Genomic DNA, 22,583 nt, shown 5'->3' on the forward strand with positions numbered 1-22,583 from the left:
CTCTGCAATTGGATCCTCGACTTCCTAACCGGAAGACCACAGTCTGTGCGGATTGGTGATAACATACCCTCCTCGCTGACGATCAACACTGGCGCACCTCGGGGGGGGGGGGTGTAGCCCACTGCTCTTTATATTCATGACTGTGTGGCTAGGCAGAGCTCAAATACCATCTACAAGTTTGCTGACGATACAACCATTGTTGGTAGGGTCATTAGTGGTGACGAGAGGGCATACAGGAGTGAGATAGGCCAACTAGTGGAGTGGTGTCACAGCAACAACCTGGCACTCAACGTCAGTCAGACGAAAGGGCTGATTGTGGACTTCAGGAAGGGTAAGATGAAGGAACACATACCGATCCTCATAGAGGGATCAGAAGGGGAGAGAGTGAGCAGCTTCAAGTTCCTGGGTGTCAAGATCTCTGAGGATCTCAACACATTGATGTAGTCATAAAGAAGGCAAGACAGTGGGTATACTTTATTAGGAGTTTGAATCGATTTGGCATGTCAACAAATACACTCCAAAACTTCTGTAGTTGTACCATGGAGAGCATTCTGACAGGCTGTATCACTGTCCTGTATGGAGGGGCCCCTGCACAGGACCGAAAGAAGCTGCAGAAGGTTGTAAATCTAGTCAGCTCCATCTTGGGTACTCGCCTGCAAAGTACCCAGGACATCTTCAGGGAGCGGTGTCTCAGAAAGTCAGCGTCCATTATTAAGGACCTCCAGCACCCAAGGCATGCCCTTTTCTCACTGTTACCATCGAGTAGGAGGTACAGGAGCCTGAAGGCACAGACTCAGCGATTCAGGAACAGCTTCTTCCCCTCTGCCATCCAATTCCTGACTGGACATTGAAGCTTTGGACACTACCTCACTTTTTTTAATATACAATATTCTGTGTTTGCACATTTTTAATAATCTATTCAATATATGTAATTGATTTACTAGTTTATTTATTTATTATTATGTTCTCTCTCTTTGCTGGATTATGTATTGCATTGAATTGCTGCTGCTAAATTAACAAATTTCATGTCACATGCGGGTGATGTTAAACCCGATTCTGATTGTTCTGGGTAGATTTGAGTGTTTCCAGTTCGGAAGGTGCAGTGATGTTTATACTCACTGGTGTCTGATGCTGGACATTGGTGTTATCAGTAATTGTGGGGTTAATAAACACTGAACATTACTGTGGGTATTGCTGAAAGTGGGATTAATAAACGGGATTAAACCTCATCTCTCTCTGATCCACAGTCTACGGTCTGTCGGTCTCACAGCTCCTGGTGTTGTGTATCTCGCCTCTGCTCTCAGTACAAACCGTTCACTGACGGAGCTGGACCTGGCTGAGAATGAACTGGGAGATTCAGGAGTGAAACTGGTGTCTGAGGCTCTGAGGAACCCGGGGTGTAAAATACAGACACTGGGGTAGGTATCACATTGTGTGATGGTGTTTTCAGTTACAGACACAACTGCAGTTCGGAACAACTGCGGTTCTGTCTCGCTGTCCTGTGATCGGTCACTCACATCCCACAGCTGGACTCTCTGTCTGGCTCACAACAGCAGAACCTTCATCTGCTCTGCAGACTGTGATCCCAGTTGCCCCCTGTAACACCACAGTGACGTGAACCTGGGTATCCAAAAGGGCAGTGGGCACTTCCTGAGGCCCCCCAGTTCACAGGCTGGAAATCTGTGGCAGGGAAAAGCTGGCACAAGTCTGGTGATTTCTGTGGGATCTGTGGGCAGGGACAGTGACTGGGGGAACAGCCAGTGTCTCTTTTCACTGGAGTTTATGCAACCCTGTGGGTCTCACTGTTTTCAGCTGTGAGGGTGGGAATGTGTTTTATTGCTCCCAGATCTTGTCATTCCCAAGTTTTACTGAGTGTTTGAGAGACTGACGTCCATAACAATTTAATTTCCCTGATAATACGGTCTCAGCTGTTGAGGGAACCCTTCTGTCAGTTCAGCCAGACACAGAGGTTCAGACTGATAGCACTGCTGAACATCCAGGAGTGTCCTGGTGGAAAGGTGTGGAAGGAACAGTGTGGACCCACAGCAGATAATGGGGAGTTTGTGGTCAGCAGGAGATCTATCAATGTGATGAACAAACCCTGCGAATTCCCTCTTTCCTCATTTCTCTCATTTGCAGACTCCGGTGGACTGGCCTCACAGATTCTGGCATCGAGGATCTAGTCTTTGCTCTGACTACAAAACACTCACTGAGGGAATTGGAACTGGATTGGAACACACTCACAGACCGATCTGTCTCTGTTCTCCACCACCTCATACTGACCCATCAAAGTCTGGAGCGGATTGTGTGAGTATTTGTGGTGACATCTGGTGTGAAAACCCCGGATGATATTTGTCTGTGAGTGTTGTTGACATATTAACGTCAGACCCTGTTACTGACACTGTTGTGTAATCTGTGTGTTTACTCCTTACTCCTCCAGGCTGAGGGGGAATCGGTTCAGTTCACACAAAAAGCAAGAGCTGAAGACTGTGGAGGGAACCAGACCCGGACTGAGAGTGATCTTCTGAACATCCCACTGTGTGTACATTACCACCTCTGGGATCAGAACTTTTCTCTCCCATTTCCCACCCTCCCCTTTCAACCCGAACATCCCAGCTGGAACTGAGCAAGTCTCTTGTGATGACGTTGGAGGCCCTGCCCTGGGACCTGTGAATCGGCCGCTCGGTCCCAGCGTGGTGCTTCCATTGGATGTCCATGACTGGATGTTGCCCGGTGCGCGGGCGGGTCAGTCTCACTCAGTGTCCCTCGGACTGGGCTGATCTCGGGAGGGAATCTCTGGGGGTGAAGCAGCAGAGTGAACTGGGACTGGAACCGTCACTGCACCCTGTTCGGTAGCTGGCGATGGAAGGAGTGAGTCGACTGGGCCAATAAATGATCAGCAATCTCTGTCGTGTGTTATAGTTTGATAAGTAGCAATGTCCCAAATGATGAATGACAGCGATCCACAGGGCTGGTTACACAGGGGATCAGCAGGATTAATGTGTTACTGAACGTTCTGCAGGAATTCTGTCCCATACACTATTCATCATCATGATGTGGCGTATGATGTGGGCGATCGTGGTCTTTCATCTGTCTTTAATCTCTTGTTCTTATTCTTCTCCCCATCTCTGACCCTGAATCTTCTTGGCAAGATTTTTCTTCAGGGGTGGTTTGCCCTCCTTCGGGGCAGTGTCTTTACAAGATGGGTGATCCCAGGCATTATCGATACTCTTCAGAGATTGTCTGCCTGGGGTCAGTGGTTGCATAATCAGGACTTGTGAGATGTTCTGGCTGCTCATACGGCTTCACGTGACCCTGATCGGGGGCTGAGCAGGTGCTACACCTTACCCAAAGGTGACCAGCAGGCGAGCAGAGGGAGGGAGTACCTTACACCTCCTTTGGTAGAGATGAATCTCCAACTCCCTCCCAAAACACAATTAGACCAGGCTTTTATTTTACAGTTTAATATGCAGAGACTATCGTGTGATGTTACTGAACTCAATAAATAGTTGTTATTTTTGAATGTGTGCCTGAGACTTCATGGCTTGGGAAGAAAATACTCGATTAATCACTTAGCTCACTTGACTGATGTTCGGGGAGTGAACTGGGAGATACTGGAGTGTTCAGTGAGCGATGGTGGACATCGTTACCATCTCAGTGTGAGCTGAGGTGTAAACCAGACAGTTCCTCAGTGTGGACCCTGACTGATGTTCAGGGAGTGAACTGGGAGATACTGGAGTGTTCAGTGAGCGATGGTGGACATCGTTACCATCTCAGTGTGAGCTGAGGTGTAAAACCGGACAGTTCCTCAGTGAGGATCCTGACTGATGTTCGGCAAGTGAACTGGGAGATACTGGAGTGTTCAGTGAGCGATGGTGGACATCGTTACCATCTCAGTGTGAGCTGAGGTGTAAAACCGGACAGTTCCTCAGTGAGGATCCTGACTGATGTTTGGGGAGTGAACTGGGAGATACTGGAGTGTTCAGTGAGAGATGGTGGACATCGTTACCATCTCAGTGTGAGCTGAGGTGTAAAACCGGACAGTTCCTCAGTGAGGATCCTGACTGATGTTCGGGGAGTGAACTGGGAGATACTGGAGTGTTCAGTGAGCGATGGTGGGCATCGTTACCATCTCAGTGTGAGCTGAGGTGTAAAACCGGACAGTTCCTCAGTGAGGATCCTGACTGATGTTCGGGGAGTGAACTGGGAGATACTGGAGTGTTCAGTGAGCGATGGTGGACATCGTTACCATCTCAGTGTGAGCTGAGGTGTAAAACCGGACAGTTCCTCAGTGAGGATCCTGACTGATGTTCGGGGAGTGAACTGGGAGATACTGGAGTGTTCAGTGAGCGATGGTGGACATCGTTACCATCTCAGTGTGAGCTGATGTGTAAAACCGGACAGTTCCTCAGTGAGGATCCTGACTGATGTTCGGGGAGTGAACTGGGAGATACTGGAGTGTTCAGTGAGCGATGGTGGACATCGTTACCATCTGAGTGTGAGCTGAGGTGTAAAACCGGACAGTTCCTCAGTGAGGATCCTGACTGATGTTCGGGGAGTGAACTGGGAGATACTGGAGTGTTCAGTGAGCGATGGTGGACATCGTTAGCATCTCAGTGTGAGCTGTGGTGTAAAACCGGACAGTTCCTCAGTGAGGATCCTGACTGATGTTCGGATAGTGAACTGGGAGATACTGGAGTGTTCAGTGAGCGATGGTGGACATCGTTACCATCTCAGTGTGAGCTGAGGTGTAAAACCGGACAGTTCCTCAGTGAGGATCCTGACTGATGTTCGGATAGTGAACTGGGAGATACTGGAGTGTTCAGTGAGCGATGGTGCACATCGTTACCATCTCAGTGTGAGCTGATGTGTAAAACCGGACAGTTCCTCGGTGAGGATCCTGACTGATGTTCGGTGAGTGAACTGGGAGATACTGGAGTGTTCAGAGAGCGATGGTGGACATCGTTACCATCTCAGTGTGAGCTGAGGTGTAAAACCGGACAGTTCCTCAGTGAGGATCCTGACTGATGTTCGGTGAGTGAACTGGGAGATACTGGAGTGTTCAGAGAGAGATGGTGGACATCGTTACCATCTGAGTGTGAGCTGAGGTGTAAAACCGGACAGTTCCTCAGTGAGGATCCTGACTGATGTTCAGGGAGTGAACTGGGAGATACTGGAGTGTTCAGTGAGCATTGGTGCACATCGTTACCATCTCAGTGTGAGCTGAGGTGTAAAACCGGACAGTTCCTCAGTGAGGATCCTGACTGATGTTCGGATAGTGAACTGGGAGATACTGGAGTGTTCAGTGAGCGATGGTGGACATCGTTACCATCTCAGTGTGAGCTGAGGTGTAAAACCGGACAGTTCCTCAGTGAGGATCCTGACTGATGTTCGGATAGTGAACTGGGAGATACTGGAGTGTTCAGAGAGCGATGGTGGACATCGTTACCATCTCAGTGTGAGCTGAGGTGTAAAACCGGACAGTTCCTCAGTGAGGATCCTGACTGATGTTTGGGGAGTGAACTGGGAGATACTGGAGTGTTCAGTGAGCGATGGTGGACATCGTTACCATCTCAGTGTGAGCTGAGGTGTAAAACCGGACAGTTCCTCAGTGAGGATCCTGACTGATGTTCAGGGAGTGAACTGGGAGATATTGGAGTGTTCAGTGAGAGATGGTGGATATCGTTACCATCTCAGTGTGAGCTGAGGTGTAAAACCGGACAGTTCCTCAGTGAGGATCCTGACTGATGTTCGGGGAGTGAACTGGGAGATACTGGAGTGTTCAGAGAGCGATGGTGGACATCGTTACCATCTCAGTGTGAGCTGAGGTGTAAAACCGGACAGTTCCTCAGTGAGGATCCTGACTGATGTTCGGGGAGTGAACTGGGAGATACTGGAGTGTTCAGTGAGCGATGGTGGACATCGTTACCATCTCAGTGTGAGCTGAGGTGTAAAACCGGACAGTTCCTCAGTGAGGATCCTGACTGATGTTCGGGGAGTGAACTGGGAGATACTGGAGTGTTCAGTGAGCGATGGTGGACATCGTTACCTTCTCAGTGTGAGCTGAGGTGTAAAACCGGACAGTTCCTCAGTGAGGATCCTGACTGATGTTCGGATAGTGAACTGGGAGATACTGGAGTGTTCAGTGAGCGATGGACATCGTTACCATCTCAGTGTGAGCTGAGGTGTAAAACCGGACAGTTCCTCAGTGAGGATCCTGACTGATGTTCGGGGAGTGAACTGGGAGATACTGGAGTGTTCAGTGAGCGATGTTTCGACATCGTTACCATCTCAGTGTGAGCTGATGTGTAAAACCGGACAGTTCCTCAGTGAGAATCCTGACTGATGTTTGGATAGTGAACTGGGAGATACTGGAGTGTTCAGTGAGAGATGGTGAACATTGTTACAATCTCAGTGTGAGCTGAGGTGTAAAACCGGACAGTTCCTCAGTGAGGATCCTGACTGATGTTCGGGGAGTGAACTGGGAGATACTGGAGTGTTCAGTGAGCGATGGTGGACATCGTTACCATCTCAGTGTGAGCTGAGGTGTAAAACCGGACAGTTCCTCAGTGAGGATCCTGACTGATGTTCGGGGAGTGAACTGGGAGATACTGGAGTGTTCAGTGAGCGATGGTGGACATCGTTACCATCTCAGTGTGAGCTGAGGTGTAAAACCGGACAGTTCCTCAGTGAGGATCCTGACTGATGTTCGGGGAGTGAACTGGGAGATACTGGAGTGTTCAGTGAGCGATGGTGGACATCGTTACCATCTCAGTGTGAGCTGAGGTGTAAAACCGGACAGTTCCTCAGTGAGGATCCTGACTGATGTTTGGGGAGTGAACTGGGAGATACTGGAGTGTTCAGTGAGCGATGGTGGACATCGTTACCATCTCAGTGTGAGCTGAGGTGTAAAACCGGACAGTTCCTCAGTGAGGATCCTGACTGATGTTCAGGGAGTGAACTGGGAGATATTGGAGTGTTCAGTGAGAGATGGTGGATATCGTTACCATCTCAGTGTGAGCTGAGGTGTAAAACCGGACAGTTCCTCAGTGAGGATCCTGACTGATGTTCGGGGAGTGAACTGGGAGATACTGGAGTGTTCAGAGAGCGATGGTGGACATCGTTACCATCTCAGTGTGAGCTGAGGTGTAAAACCGGACAGTTCCTCAGTGAGGATCCTGACTGATGTTCGGGGAGTGAACTGGGAGATACTGGAGTGTTCAGTGAGCGATGGTGGACATCGTTACCATCTCAGTGTGAGCTGAGGTGTAAAACCGGACAGTTCCTCAGTGAGGATCCTGACTGATGTTCGGGGAGTGAACTGGGAGATACTGGAGTGTTCAGTGAGCGATGGTGGACATCGTTACCTTCTCAGTGTGAGCTGAGGTGTAAAACCGGACAGTTCCTCAGTGAGGATCCTGACTGATGTTCGGATAGTGAACTGGGAGATACTGGAGTGTTCAGTGAGCGATGGACATCGTTACCATCTCAGTGTGAGCTGAGGTGTAAAACCGGACAGTTCCTCAGTGAGGATCCTGACTGATGTTCGGGGAGTGAACTGGGAGATACTGGAGTGTTCAGTGAGCGATGTTTCGACATCGTTACCATCTCAGTGTGAGCTGATGTGTAAAACCGGACAGTTCCTCAGTGAGAATCCTGACTGATGTTTGGATAGTGAACTGGGAGATACTGGAGTGTTCAGTGAGAGATGGTGAACATTGTTACAATCTCAGTGTGAGCTGAGGTGTAAAACCGGACAGTTCCTCAGTGAGGATCCTGACTGATGTTCGGGGAGTGAACTGGGAGATACTGGAGTGTTCAGTGAGCGATGGTGGACATCGTTACCATCTCAGTGTGAGCTGAGGTGTAAAACCGGACAGTTCCTCAGTGAGGATCCTGACTGATGTTCGGGGAGTGAACTGGGAGATACTGGAGTGTTCAGTGAGCGATGGTGGACATCGTTACCATCTCAGTGTGAGCTGAGGTGTAAAACCGGACAGTTCCTCAGTGAGGATCCTGACTGATGTTCGGGGAGTGAACTGGGAGATACTGGAGTGTTCAGTGAGCGATGGTGGACATCGTTACCATCTCAGTGTGAGCTGATGTGTAAAACCGGACAGTTCCTCAGTGAGGATCCTGACTGATGTTCGGGGAGTGAACTGGGAGATACTGGAGTGTTCAGTGAGCGATGGTGGACATCGTTACCATCTGAGTGTGAGCTGAGGTGTAAAACCGGACAGTTCCTCAGTGAGGATCCTGACTGATGTTCGGGGAGTGAACTGGGAGATACTGGAGTGTTCAGTGAGCGATGGTGGACATCGTTAGCATCTCAGTGTGAGCTGTGGTGTAAAACCGGACAGTTCCTCAGTGAGGATCCTGACTGATGTTCGGATAGTGAACTGGGAGATACTGGAGTGTTCAGTGAGCGATGGTGGACATCGTTACCATCTCAGTGTGAGCTGAGGTGTAAAACCGGACAGTTCCTCAGTGAGGATCCTGACTGATGTTCGGATAGTGAACTGGGAGATACTGGAGTGTTCAGTGAGCGATGGTGCACATCGTTACCATCTCAGTGTGAGCTGATGTGTAAAACCGGACAGTTCCTCGGTGAGGATCCTGACTGATGTTCGGTGAGTGAACTGGGAGATACTGGAGTGTTCAGAGAGCGATGGTGGACATCGTTACCATCTCAGTGTGAGCTGAGGTGTAAAACCGGACAGTTCCTCAGTGAGGATCCTGACTGATGTTCGGTGAGTGAACTGGGAGATACTGGAGTGTTCAGAGAGAGATGGTGGACATCGTTACCATCTGAGTGTGAGCTGAGGTGTAAAACCGGACAGTTCCTCAGTGAGGATCCTGACTGATGTTCAGGGAGTGAACTGGGAGATACTGGAGTGTTCAGTGAGCATTGGTGCACATCGTTACCATCTCAGTGTGAGCTGAGGTGTAAAACCGGACAGTTCCTCAGTGAGGATCCTGACTGATGTTCGGATAGTGAACTGGGAGATACTGGAGTGTTCAGTGAGCGATGGTGGACATCGTTACCATCTCAGTGTGAGCTGAGGTGTAAAACCGGACAGTTCCTCAGTGAGGATCCTGACTGATGTTCGGATAGTGAACTGGGAGATACTGGAGTGTTCAGAGAGCGATGGTGGACATCGTTACCATCTCAGTGTGAGCTGAGGTGTAAAACCGGACAGTTCCTCAGTGAGGATCCTGACTGATGTTTGGGGAGTGAACTGGGAGATACTGGAGTGTTCAGTGAGCGATGGTGGACATCGTTACCATCTCAGTGTGAGCTGAGGTGTAAAACCGGACAGTTCCTCAGTGAGGATCCTGACTGATGTTCAGGGAGTGAACTGGGAGATATTGGAGTGTTCAGTGAGAGATGGTGGATATCGTTACCATCTCAGTGTGAGCTGAGGTGTAAAACCGGACAGTTCCTCAGTGAGGATCCTGACTGATGTTCGGGGAGTGAACTGGGAGATACTGGAGTGTTCAGAGAGCGATGGTGGACATCGTTACCATCTCAGTGTGAGCTGAGGTGTAAAACCGGACAGTTCCTCAGTGAGGATCCTGACTGATGTTCGGGGAGTGAACTGGGAGATACTGGAGTGTTCAGTGAGCGATGGTGGACATCGTTACCATCTCAGTGTGAGCTGAGGTGTAAAACCGGACAGTTCCTCAGTGAGGATCCTGACTGATGTTCGGGGAGTGAACTGGGAGATACTGGAGTGTTCAGTGAGCGATGGTGGACATCGTTACCTTCTCAGTGTGAGCTGAGGTGTAAAACCGGACAGTTCCTCAGTGAGGATCCTGACTGATGTTCGGATAGTGAACTGGGAGATACTGGAGTGTTCAGTGAGCGATGGACATCGTTACCATCTCAGTGTGAGCTGAGGTGTAAAACCGGACAGTTCCTCAGTGAGGATCCTGACTGATGTTCGGGGAGTGAACTGGGAGATACTGGAGTGTTCAGTGAGCGATGTTTCGACATCGTTACCATCTCAGTGTGAGCTGATGTGTAAAACCGGACAGTTCCTCAGTGAGAATCCTGACTGATGTTTGGATAGTGAACTGGGAGATACTGGAGTGTTCAGTGAGAGATGGTGAACATTGTTACAATCTCAGTGTGAGCTGAGGTGTAAAACCGGACAGTTCCTCAGTGAGGATCCTGACTGATGTTCGGGGAGTGAACTGGGAGATACTGGAGTGTTCAGTGAGCGATGGTGGACATCGTTACCATCTCAGTGTGAGCTGAGGTGTAAAACCGGACAGTTCCTCAGTGAGGATCCTGACTGATGTTCGGGGAGTGAACTGGGAGATACTGGAGTGTTCAGTGAGCGATGGTGGACATCGTTACCATCTCAGTGTGAGCTGTGGTGTAAAACCGGACAGTTCCTCAGTGAGGATCCTGACTGATGTTCGGGGAGTGAACTGGGAGATACTGGAGTGTTCAGTGAGCGATGGTGGACATCGTTACCATCTCAGTGTGAGCTGAGGTGTAAAACCGGACAGTTCCTCAGTGAGGATCCTGACTGATGTTCGGGGAGTGAACTGGGAGATACTGGAGTGTTCAGTGAGAGATGGTGGACATCGTTACAATCTCAGTGTGAGCTGAGGTGTAAAACCGGACAGTTCCTCAGTGAGGATCCTGACTGATGTTCAGGGAGTGAACTGGGAGATATTGGAGTGTTCAGTGAGCGATGGTGGACATCGTTACCATCTCAGTGTGAGCTGAGGTGTAAAACCGGACAGTTCCTCAGTGAGGATCCTGACTGATGTTCGGGGAGTGAACTGGGAGATACTGGAGTGTTCAGTGAGCGATGTTTCGACATCGTTACCATCTCAGTGTGAGCTGATGTGTAAAACCGGACAGTTCCTCAGTGAGAATCCTGACTGATGTTTGGATAGTGAACTGGGAGATACTGGAGTGTTCAGTGAGCGATGGTGGACATCGTTACCATCTCAGTGTGAGCTGAGGTGTAAAACCGGACAGTTCCTCAGTGAGGATCCTGACTGATGTTCGGGGAGTGAACTGGGAGATACTGGAGTGTTCAGTGAGCGATGGTGGACATCGTTAGCATCTCAGTGTGAGCTGTGGTGTAAAACCGGACAGTTCCTCAGTGAGGATCCTGACTGATGTTCGGGGAGTGAACTGGGAGATACTGGAGTGTTCAGAGAGCGATGGTGGACATCGTTAGCATCTCAGTGTGAGCTGAGGTGTAAAACCGGACAGTTCCTCAGTGAGGATCCTGACTGATGTTCGGGGATGAACGGGGAGATACTGGAGTGTTCAGTGAGCGATGGTGGACATCGTTACCATCTCAGTGTGAGCTGAGGTGTAAAACCAGACAGTTCCTCAGTGTGGACCCAGACTGATGTTCAGGGAGTGAACTGGGAGATACTGGAGTGTTCAGTGAGCGATGGTGGACATCGTTACCATCTCAGTGTGAGCTGAGGTGTAAAACCGGACAGTTCCTCAGTGAGGATCCTGACTGATGTTCGGGGAGTGAACTCGGAGATACTGGAGTGTTCAGAGAGCGATGGTGGACATCTTTACCATCTCAGTGTGTGCTGAGGTGTAAAACCGGACAGTTCCTCAGTGAGGATCCTGACTGATGTTCGGGGAGTGAACTGGGAGATACTGGAGTGTTCAGAGAGCGATGGTGGACATCGTTAGCATCTCAGTGTGAGCTGAGGTGTAAAACCGGACAGTTCCTCAGTGAGGATCCTGACTGATGTTCGGGGAAGAACGGGGAGATACTGGAGTGTTCAGTGAGCGATGGTGGACATCGTTACCATCTCAGTGTGAGCTGAGGTGTAAAACCAGACAGTTCCTCAGTGTGGACCCTGACTGATGTTCAGGGAGTGAACTGGGAGATACTGGAGTGTTCAGTGAGCGATGGTGGACATCGTTACCATCTCAGTGTGAGCTGAGGTGTAAAACCGGACAGTTCCTCAGTGAGGATCCTGACTGATGTTCGGGGAGTGAACTGGGAGATACTGGAGTGTTCAGTGAGCGATGGTGGACATCGTTACCATCTCAGTGTGAGCTGAGGTGTAAAACCGGACAGTTCCTCAGTGAGGATCCTGACTGATGTTTGGGGAGTGAACTGGGAGATACTGGAGTGTTCAGTGAGCGATGGTGGACATCGTTAGCATCTCAGTGTGAGCTGAGGTGTAAAACCGGACAGTTCCTCAGTGAGGATCCTGACTGATGTTCGGGGAGTGAACTGGGAGATACTGGAGTGTTCAGTGAGCGATGGTGGTCATCGTTACCATCTCAGTGTGAGCTGAGGTGTAAAACCGGACAGTTCCTCAGTGAGGATCCTGACTGATGTTCGGGGAGTGAACTGGGAGATACTGGAGTGTTCAGAGAGCGATGGTGGACATCGTTAGCATCTCAGTGTGAGCTGAGGTGTAAAACCGGACAGTTCCTCAGTGAGGATCCTGACTGATGTTCGGGGAGTGAACTGGGAGATACTGGAGTGTTCAGTGAGCGATGGTGGACATCGTTACCATCTCAGTGTGAGCTGAGGTGTAAAACCAGACAGTTCCTCAGTGTGGACCCTGACTGATGTTCAGGGAGTGAACTGGGAGATACTGGAGTGTTCAGTGAGCGATGGTGGACATCGTTACCATCTCAGTGTGAGCTGTGGTGTAAAACCGGACAGTTCCTCAGTGAGGATCCTGACTGATGTTCGGATAGTGAACTGGGAGATACTGGAGTGTTCAGTGAGAGATGGTGGACATCGTTACCATCTCAGTATGAGCTGAGGTGTAAAACCGGACAGTTCCTCAGTGAGGATCCTGACTGATGTTCGGGGAGTGAACTGGGAGATACTGGAGTGTTCAGTGCGCGATGGTGGACATCGTTACCATCTCAGTGTGAGCTGAGGTGTAAAACCGGACAGTTCCTCAGTGAGGATCCTGACTGATGTTCGGGGAGTGAACTGGGAGATACTGGAGTGTTCAGTGAGCGATGGTGGACATCGTTACCATCTCAGTGTGAGCTGTGGTGTAAAACCGGACAGTTCCTCAGTGAGGACCCTGACTGATGTTCGGGGAGTGAACTGGGAGATACTGGAGTGTTCAGTGAGCGATGGTGGACATCGTTACCATCTCAGTGTGAGCTGAGGTGTAAAACCGGACAGTTGCTCAGTGAGGATCCTGACTGATGTTCGGGGAGTGAACTGGGAGATACTGGAGTGTTCAGTGAGCGATGGTGGACATCGTTACCATCTCAGTGTGAGCTGATGTGTAAAACCGGACAGTTCCTCAGTGAGGATCCTGACTGATGTTCGGGGAGTGAACTGGGAGATACTGGAGTGTTCAGTGAGCGATGGTGGACATCGTTACCATCTCAGTGTGAGCTGAGGTGTAAAACCGGACAGTTCCTCAGTGAGGATCCCGACTGATATTCGGGGAGTGAACTGGGAGATACTGGAGTGTTCAGTGAGCGATGGTGGACATCGTTACCATCTCAGTGTGAGCTGAGGTGTAAAACCGGACAGTTCCTCAGTGAGGATCCTGACTGATGTTCGGATAGTGAACTGGGAGATACTGGAGTGTTCAGTGCGCGATGGTGGACATCGTTACCATCTCAGTGTGAGCTGAGGTGTAAAACCGGACAGTTCCTCAGTGAGGATCCTGACTGATGTTCGGGGAGTGAACTGGGAGATACTGGAGTGTTCAGTGAGCGATGTTGGACATCGTTACCATCTCAGTGTGAGCTGTGGTGTAAAACCGGACAGTTCCTCAGTGAGGATCCTGACTGATGTTCGGGGAGTGAACTGGGAGATACTGGAGTGTTCAGTGAGCGATGGTGGACATCGTTACCATCTCAGTGTGAGCTGAGGTGTAAAACCGGACAGTTCCTCAGTGAGGATCCTGACTGATGTTCGGGGAGTGAACTGGGAGATACTGGAGTGTTCAGTGAGCGATGGTGGACATCGTTACCATCTCAGTGTGAGTTGAGGTGTAAAACCGGACATTTCCTCAGTGAGGATCCTGACTGATGTTCGGGGAGTGAACTGGGAGATACTGGAGTGTTCAGTGAGCGATGGTGGACATCGTTACCATCTCAGTGTGAGCTGAGGTGTAAAACCGGACAGTTCCTCAGTGAGGATCCTGACTGATGTTCGGATAGTGAACTGGGAGATACTGGAGTGTTCAGTGAGCGATGGTGGACATCGTTACCATCTCAGTGTGAGCTGAGGTGTAAAACCGGACAGTTCCTCAGTGAGGATCCTGACTGATGTTCGGATAGTGAACTGGGAGATACTGGAGTGTTCAGTGAGCGATGGTGGACATCGTTACCATCTCAGTGTGAGCTGAGGTGTAAAACCGGACAGTTCCTCACTGAGGATCCTGACTGATGTTCGGGGAGTGAACTGGGAGATACTGGAGTGTTCAGTGAGAGATGGTGGACATCGTTACCATCTCAGTGTGAGCTGAGGTGTAAAACCGGACAGTTCCTCACTGAGGATCCTGACTGATGTTCGGGGAGTGAACTGGGAGATACTGGAGTGTTCAGTGAGAGATGGTGGACATCGTTACCATCTCAGTGTGAGCTGAGGTGTAAAACCGGACAGTTCCTCAGTGAGGATCCTGACTGATATTCGGTGAGTGAACTGGGAGATACTGGAGTCTTCAGTGAGCGATGGTGGACATCGTTACCATCTCAGTGTGAGCTGAGGTGTAAAACCGGACAGTTCCTCAGTGAGGATCCTGACTGATGTTCGGGGATGAACGGGGAGATACTGGAGTGTTCAGTGAGCGATGGTGGACATCGTTACCATCTCAGTGTGAGCTGAGGTGTAAAACCGGACAGTTCCTCAGTGAGGATCCTGACTGATGATCGGGGAGTGAACTGGGAGATACTGGAGTGTTCAGTGAGCGATGTTTCGACATCGTTACCATCTCAGTGTGAGCTGAGGTGTAAAACTGGACAGTTCCTCAGTGAGGATCCTGACTGATGTTCGGGGAGTGAACTGGAAGATATTGGAGTGTTCAGTGAGCGATGGTGGACATCGTTACCATCTCAGTGTGAGCTGAGGTGTAAAACCGGACAGTTCCTCAGTGAGGATCCTGACTGATGTTCGGGGAGTGAACTGGGAGATACTGGAGTGTTCAGTGAGCGATGGTGGACATCGTTACCATCTCAGTGTGAGCTGAGGTGTAAAACCGGACAGTTCCTCAGTGAGGAACCTGACTGATGTTCGGGGAGTGAACTGGGAGATACTGGAGTGTTCAGAGAGCGATGGTGGACATCGTTACCATCTCAGTGTGAGCTGAGGTGTAAAACCGGACAGTTCCTCAGTGAGGATCCTGACTGATGTTCGGGGATGAACGGGGAGATACTGGAGTGTTCAGTGAGTGATGGTGGACATCGTTACCATCTCAGTGTGAGCTGAGGTGTAAAACCAGACAGTTCCTCAGTGTGGACCCTGACTGATGTTCAGGGAGTGAACTGGGAGATACTGGAGTGTTCAGTGAGCGATGGTGGACATCGTTACCATCTCAGTGTGAGCTGAGGTGTAAAACCGGACAGTTCCTCAGTGAGGATCCTGACTGATGTTCGGGGAGTGAACTGGGAGATACTGGAGTGTTCAGTGAGCGATGGTGGACATCGTTACCATCTCAGTGTGAGCTGAGGTGTAAAACCGGACAGTTCCTCAGTGAGGATCCTGACTGATGTTTGGATAGTGAACTGGGAGATACTGGAGTGTTCAGTGAGCGATGGTGGACATCGTTACCATCTCAGTGTGAGCTGAGGTGTAAAACCGGACAGTTCCTCAGTGAGGATCCTGACTGATGTTCGGGGAGTGAACTGGGAGATACTGGAGTGTTCAGTGAGCGATGGTGGACATCGTTAGCATCTCAGTGTGAGCTGTGGTGTAAAACCGGACAGTTCCTCAGTGAGGATCCTGACTGATGTTCGGGGAGTGAACTGGGAGATACTGGAGTGTTCAGAGAGCGATGATGGACATCGTTAGCATCTCAGTGTGAGCTGAGGTGTAAAACCGGACAGTTCCTCAGTGAGAATCCTGACTGATGTTCGGGGATGAACGGGGAGATACTGGAGTGTTCAGTGAGCGATGGTGGACATCGTTACCATCTCAGTGTGAGCTGAGGTGTAAAACCAGACAGTTCCTCAGTGTGGACCCTGACTGATGTTCAGGGAGTGAACTGGGAGATACTGGAGTGTTCAGTGAGCGATGGTGGACATAGTTACCATCTCAGTGTGAGCTGAGGTGTAAAACCGGACAGTTCCTCAGTGAGGATCCTGACTGATGTTCGGGGAGTGAACTGGGAGATACTGGAGTGTTCAGAGAGCGATGGTGGACATCTTTACCATATCAGTGTGTGCTGAGGTGTAAAACCGGACAGTTCCTCAGTGAGGATCCTGACTGATGTTCGGGGAGTGAACTGGGAGATACTGGAGTGTTCAGTGAGCGATGGTGGACATCGTTAGCATCTCAGTGTGAGCTGTGGTGTAAAACCGGACAGTTCCTCAGTGAGGATCCTGACTGATGTTCGGGGAGTGAACTGGGAGATACTGGAGTGTTCAGAGAGCGATGGTGGACATCGTTAGCATCTCAGTGTGAGCTGAGGTGTAAAACCGGACAGTTCCTCAGTGAGGATCCTGACTGATGTTCGGGGATGAACGGGGAGATACTGGAGTGTTCAGTGAGCGATGGTGGACATCGTTACCATCTCAGTGTGAGCTGAGGTGTAAAACCAGACAGTTCCTCAGTGTGGACCCTGACTGATGTTCAGGGAGTGAACTGGGAGATACTGGAGTGTTCAGTGAGCGATGGTGGACATCGTTACCATCTCAGTGTGAGCTGAGGTGTAAAACCGGACAGTTCCTCAGTGAGGACCCTGACTGATGTTCAGGGAGTGAACTGGGAGATACTGGAGTGTTCAGTGAGCGATGGTGGACATCGTTACCATCTCAGTGTGAGCTGAGGTGTAAAACCGGACATTTCCTCAGTGAGGATCCTGACTGATGTTCGGGGAGTGAACTTTGAGATACTGGAGTGTTCAGTAAGCGATGGGGGACATTGTTACCATCTCAGTGTGAGCTGAGGTGTAAAACCGGACAGTTCCTCAGTGAGGATCCTGACTGATGTTCGGGGAGTGAACTGGGAGATACTGGAGTGTTCAGTGAGCGATGGTGGACATCGTTAGCATCTCAGTGTGAGCTGTGGAGTAAAACCGGACAGTTCCTCAGTGAGGATCCTGACTGATGTTCGGGGAGTGAACTGGGAGATACTGGAGTGTTCAGAGAGCGATGGTGGACATCGTTAGCATCTCAGTGTGAGCTGAGGTGTAAAACCGGACAGTTCCTCAGTGAGGATCCTGACTGATGTTCGGGGATGAACGGGGAGATACTGGAGTGTTCAGTGAGCGATGGTGGACATCGTTACCATCTCAGTGTGAGCTGAGGTGTAAAACCGGACAGTTCCTCAGTGAGGATCCTGACTGATGTTCAGGGAGTGAACTGGGAGATACTGGAGTGTTCAGTGAGCGATGGTGGACATCGTTACCATCTCAGTGTGAGCTGAGGTGTAAAACCGGACAGTTCCTCAGTGAGGATCCTGACTGATGTTCGGGGAGTGAACTGGGAGATACTGGAGTGTTCAGTGAGCGATGGTGGACATCGTTACCATCTCAGTGTGAGCTGAGGTGTAAAACCGGACAGTTCCTCAGTGAGGATCCTGACTGATGTTCGGATAGTGAACTGGGAGATACTGGAGTGTTCAGTGAGCGATGGTGGACATCGTTACCATCTCAGTGTGAGCTGAGGTGTAAAACCGGACAGTTCCTCAGTGAGGATCCTGACTGATGTTCGGATAGTGAACTGGGAGATACTGGAGTGTTCAGTGAGCGATGGTGGACATCGTTACCATCTCAGTGTGAGCTGAGGTGTAAAACCGGACAGTTCCTCACTGAGGATCCTGACTGATGTTCGGGGAGTGAACTGGGAGATACTGGAGTGTTCAGTGAGAGATGGTGGACATCGTTACCATCTCAGTGTGAGCTGAGGTGTAAAACCGGACAGTTCCTCAGTGAGGATCCTGACTGATATTCGGTGAGTGAACTGGGAGATACTGGAGTCTTCAGTGAGCGATGGTGGACATCGTTACCATCTCAGTGTGAGCTGAGGTGTAAAACCGGACAGTTCCTCAGTGAGGATCCTGACTGATGTTCGGGGATGAACGGGGAGATACTGGAGTGTTCAGTGAGCGATGGTGGACATCGTTACCATCTCAGTGTGAGCTGATGTGTAAAACGGGACAGTTCCTCAGTGAGGATCCTGACTGATGTTCGGGGAGTGAACTGGGAGATACTGGAGTGTTCAGTGAGCGATGGTGGACATCGTTACCATCTCAGTGTGAGCTGAGGTGTAAAACCGGACAGTTCCTCAGTGAGGATCCTGACTGATGTTCGGGGAGTGAACTGGGAGATACTGGAGTGTTCAGTGAGCGATGGCGGACATCGTTACCATCTCAGTGTGAGTTGAGGTGTAAAACCGGACATTTCCTCAGTGAGGATCCTGACTGATGTTCGGGGAGTGAACTGGGAGATACTGGAGTGTTCAGTGAGCGATGGTGGACATCGTTACCATCTCAGTGTGAGCTGAGGTGTAAAACCGGACAGTTCCTCAGTGAGGATCCTGACTGATGTTCGGATAGTGAACTGGGAGATACTGGAGTGTTCAGTGAGCGATGGTGGACATCGTTACCATCTCAGTGTGAGCTGAGGTGTAAAACCGGACAGTTCCTCAGTGAGGATCCTGACTGATGTTCGGATAGTGAACTGGGAGATACTGGAGTGTTCAGTGAGCGATGGTGGACATCGTTACCATCTCAGTGTGAGCTGAGGTGTAAAACCGGACAGTTCCTCACTGAGGATCCTGACTGATGTTCGGGGAGTGAACTGGGTGATACTGGAGTGTTCAGTGAGAGATGGTGGACATCGTTACCATCTCAGTGTGAGCTGAGGTGTAAAACCGGACAGTTCCTCAGTGAGGATCCTGACTGATATTCGGTGAGTGAACTGGGAGATACTGGAGTCTTCAGTGAGCGATGGTGGACATCGTTACCATCTCAGTGTGAGCTGAGGTGTAAAACCGGACAGTTCCTCAGTGAGGATCCTGACTGATGTTCGGGGATGAACGGGGAGATACTGGAGTGTTCAGTGAGCGATGGTGGACATCGTTACCATCTCAGTGTGAGCTGAGGTGTAAAACCGGACAGTTCCTCAGTGAGGATCCTGACTGATGTTCGGGGAGTGAACTGGGAGATACTGGAGTGTTCAGTGAGCGATGTTTCGACATCGTTACCATCTCAGTGTGAGCTGAGGTGTAAAACTGGACAGTTCCTCAGTGAGGATCCTGACTGATGTTCGGGGAGTGAACTGGAAGATATTGGAGTGTTCAGTGAGCGATGGTGGACATCGTTACCATCTCAGTGTGAGCTGAGGTGTAAAACCGGACAGTTCCTCAGTGAGGATCCTGACTGATGTTCGGGGAGTGAACTGGGAGATACTGGAGTGTTCAGTGAGCGATGGTGGACATCGTTACCATCTCAGTGTGAGCTGAGGTGTAAAACCGGACAGTTCCTCAGTGAGGAACCTGACTGATGTTCGGGGAGTGAACTGGGAGATACTGGAGTGTTCAGAGAGCGATGGTGGACATCGTTACCATCTCAGTGTGAGCTGAGGTGTAAAACCGGACAGTTCCTCAGTGAGGATCCTGACTGATGTTCGGGGATGAACGGGGAGATACTGGAGTGTTCAGTGAGCGATGGTGGACATCGTTACCATCTCAGTGTGAGCTGAGGTGTAAAACCAGACAGTTCCTCAGTGTGGACCCTGACTGATGTTCAGGGAGTGAACTGGGAGATACTGGAGTGTTCAGTGAGCGATGGTGGACATCGTTACCATCTCAGTGTGAGCTGAGGTGTAAAACCGGACAGTTCCTCAGTGAGGATCCTGACTGATATTCGGGGAGTGAACTGGGAGATACTGGAGTGTTCAGTGAGCGATGGTGGACATCGTTACCATCTCAGTGTGAGCTGAGGTGTAAAACCGGACAGTTCCTCAGTGAGGATCCTGACTGATGTTTGGATAGTGAACTGGGAGATACTGGAGTGTTCAGTGAGCGATGGTGGACATCGTTACCATCTCAGTGTGAGCTGAGGTGTAAAACCGGACAGTTCCTCAGTGAGGATCCTGACTGATGTTCGGGGAGTGAACTGGGAGATACTGGAGTGTTCAGTGAGCGATGGTGGACATCGTTAGCATCTCAGTGTGAGCTGTGGTGTAAAACCGGACAGTTCCTCAGTGAGGATCCTGACTGATGTTCGGGGAGTGAACTGGGAGATACTGGAGTGTTCAGAGAGCGATGGTGGACATCGTTAGCATCTCAGTGTGAGCTGAGGTGTAAAACCGGACAGTTCCTCAGTGAGGATCCTGACTGATGTTCGGGGATGAACGGGGAGATACTGGAGTGTTCAGTGAGCGATGGTGGACATCGTTACCATCTCAGTGTGAGCTGAGGTGTAAAACCAGACAGTTCCTCAGTGTGGACCCTGACTGATGTTCAGGGAGTGAACTGGGAGATACTGGAGTGTTCAGTGAGCGATGGTGGACATAGTTACCATCTCAGTGTGAGCTGAGGTGTAAAACCGGACAGTTCCTCAGTGAGGATCCTGACTGATGTTCGGGGAGTGAACTGGGAGATACTGGAGTGTTCAGAGAGCGATGGTGGACATCTTTACCATCTCAGTGTGTGCTGAGGTGTAAAACCGGACAGTTCCTCAGTGAGGATCCTGACTGATGTTCGGGGAGTGAACTGGGAGATACTGGAGTGTTCAGAGAGCGTTGGTGGACATCGTTAGCATCTCAGTGTGAGCTGAGGTGTAAAACCGGACAGTTCCTCAGTGAGGATCCTGACTGATGTTCGGATAGTGAACTGGGAGATACTGGAGTGTTCAGTGAGCGATGGTGGACATCGTTACCATCTCAGTGTGAGCTGAGGTGTAAAACCGGACAGTTCCTCAGTGAGGATCCTGACTGATGTTCGGATAGTGAACTGGGAGATACTGGAGTGTTCAGTGAGCGATGGTGGACATCGTTACCATCTCAGTGTGAGCTGAGGTGTAAAACCGGACAGTTCCTCACTGAGGATCCTGACTGATGTTCGGGGAGTGAACTGGGAGATACTGGAGTGTTCAGTGAGAGATGGTGGACATCGTTACCATCTCAGTGTGAGCTGAGGTGTAAAACCGGACAGTTCCTCAGTGAGGATCCTGACTGATATTCGGTGAGTGAACTGGGAGATACTGGAGTCTTCAGTGAGCGATGGTGGACATCGTTACCATCTCAGTGTGAGCTGAGGTGTAAAACCGGACAGTTCCTCAGTGAGGATCCTGACTGATGTTCGGGGATGAACGGGGAGATACTGGAGTGTTCAGTGAGCGATGGTGGACATCGTTACCATCTCAGTGTGAGCTGAGGTGTAAAACCGGACAGTTCCTCAGTGAGGATCCTGACTGATGTTCGGGGAGTGAACTGGGAGGTACTGGAGTGTTCAGTGAGCGATGTTTCGACATCGTTACCATCTCAGTGTGAGCTGAGGTGTAAAACTGGACAGTTCCTCAGTGAGGATCCTGACTGATGTTCGGGGAGTGAACTGGAAGATATTGGAGTGTTCAGTGAGCGATGGTGGACATCGTTACCATCTCAGTGTGAGCTGAGGTGTAAAACCGGACAGTTCCTCAGTGAGGATCCTGACTGATGTTCGGGGAGTGAACTGGGAGATACTGGAGTGTTCAGTGAGCGATGGTGGACATCGTTACCATCTCAGTGTGAGCTGAGGTGTAAAACCGGACAGTTCCTAAGTGAGGAACCTGACTGATGTTCGGGGAGTGAACTGGGAGATACTGGAGTGTTCAGAGAGCGATGGTGGACATCGTTACCATCTCAGTGTGAGCTGAGGTGTAAAACCGGACAGTTCCTCAGTGAGGATCCTGACTGATGTTCGGGGATGAACGGGGAGATACTGGAGTGTTCAGTGAGCGATGGTGGACATCGTTACCATCTCAGTGTGAGCTGAGGTGTAAAACCAGACAGTTCCTCAGTGTGGACCCTGACTGGTGTTCAGGGAGTGAACTGGGAGATACTGGAGTGTTCAGTGAGCGATGGTGGACATCGTTACCATCTCAGTGTGAGCTGAGGTGTAAAACCGGACAGTTCCTCAGTGAGGGTCCTGACTGATGTTCGGGGAGTGAACTGGGAGATACTGGAGTGTTCAGTGAGCGATGGTGGACATCGTTACCATCTCAGTGTGAGCTGAGGTGTAAAACCGGACAGTTCCTCAGGGAGGATCCTGACTGATGTTCGGGGAGTGAACTGTGAGATACTGGAGTGTTCAGTGAGAGATGGTGGACATCGTTACCATCTCAGTGTGAGCTGAGGTGTAAAACCGGACAGTTCCTCAGTGAGGATCCTGACTGATGTTCGGGGAGTGAACTGGGAGATACTGGAGTGTTCAGTGAGCGATGTTT

At 50.4% G+C, this 22,583-nt stretch overlaps 1 protein-coding gene across 4 annotated transcripts in view; it reads left to right on the plus strand.

Moving 5' to 3' along the window:
* Nucleotides 1-3,487, plus strand: part of LOC132389294 (ribonuclease inhibitor-like) — a 41,741-nt gene extending 38,254 nt beyond the window's left edge. For all 4 annotated transcript variants that reach the window (XM_059961802.1, XM_059961801.1, XM_059961803.1 and 1 more), the window contains 3 exons: nt 1,248-1,418; nt 2,140-2,307; nt 2,441-3,487. In XM_059961802.1, the coding sequence (XP_059817785.1) occupies nt 1,248-1,418; nt 2,140-2,307; nt 2,441-2,528 (427 nt within the window). In that variant the 3' untranslated portion in view covers nt 2,529-3,487. The remainder of the gene's footprint in view (nt 1-1,247; nt 1,419-2,139; nt 2,308-2,440) is intronic.
* The last annotated feature ends 19,096 nt before the right edge of the window (nt 3,488-22,583 follow it).

This window comes from Hypanus sabinus, unplaced genomic scaffold, assembly GCF_030144855.1.
Source record: "Hypanus sabinus isolate sHypSab1 unplaced genomic scaffold, sHypSab1.hap1 scaffold_528, whole genome shotgun sequence".
NCBI classification, from domain to species: Eukaryota; Metazoa; Chordata; class Chondrichthyes; order Myliobatiformes; family Dasyatidae; genus Hypanus; species Hypanus sabinus.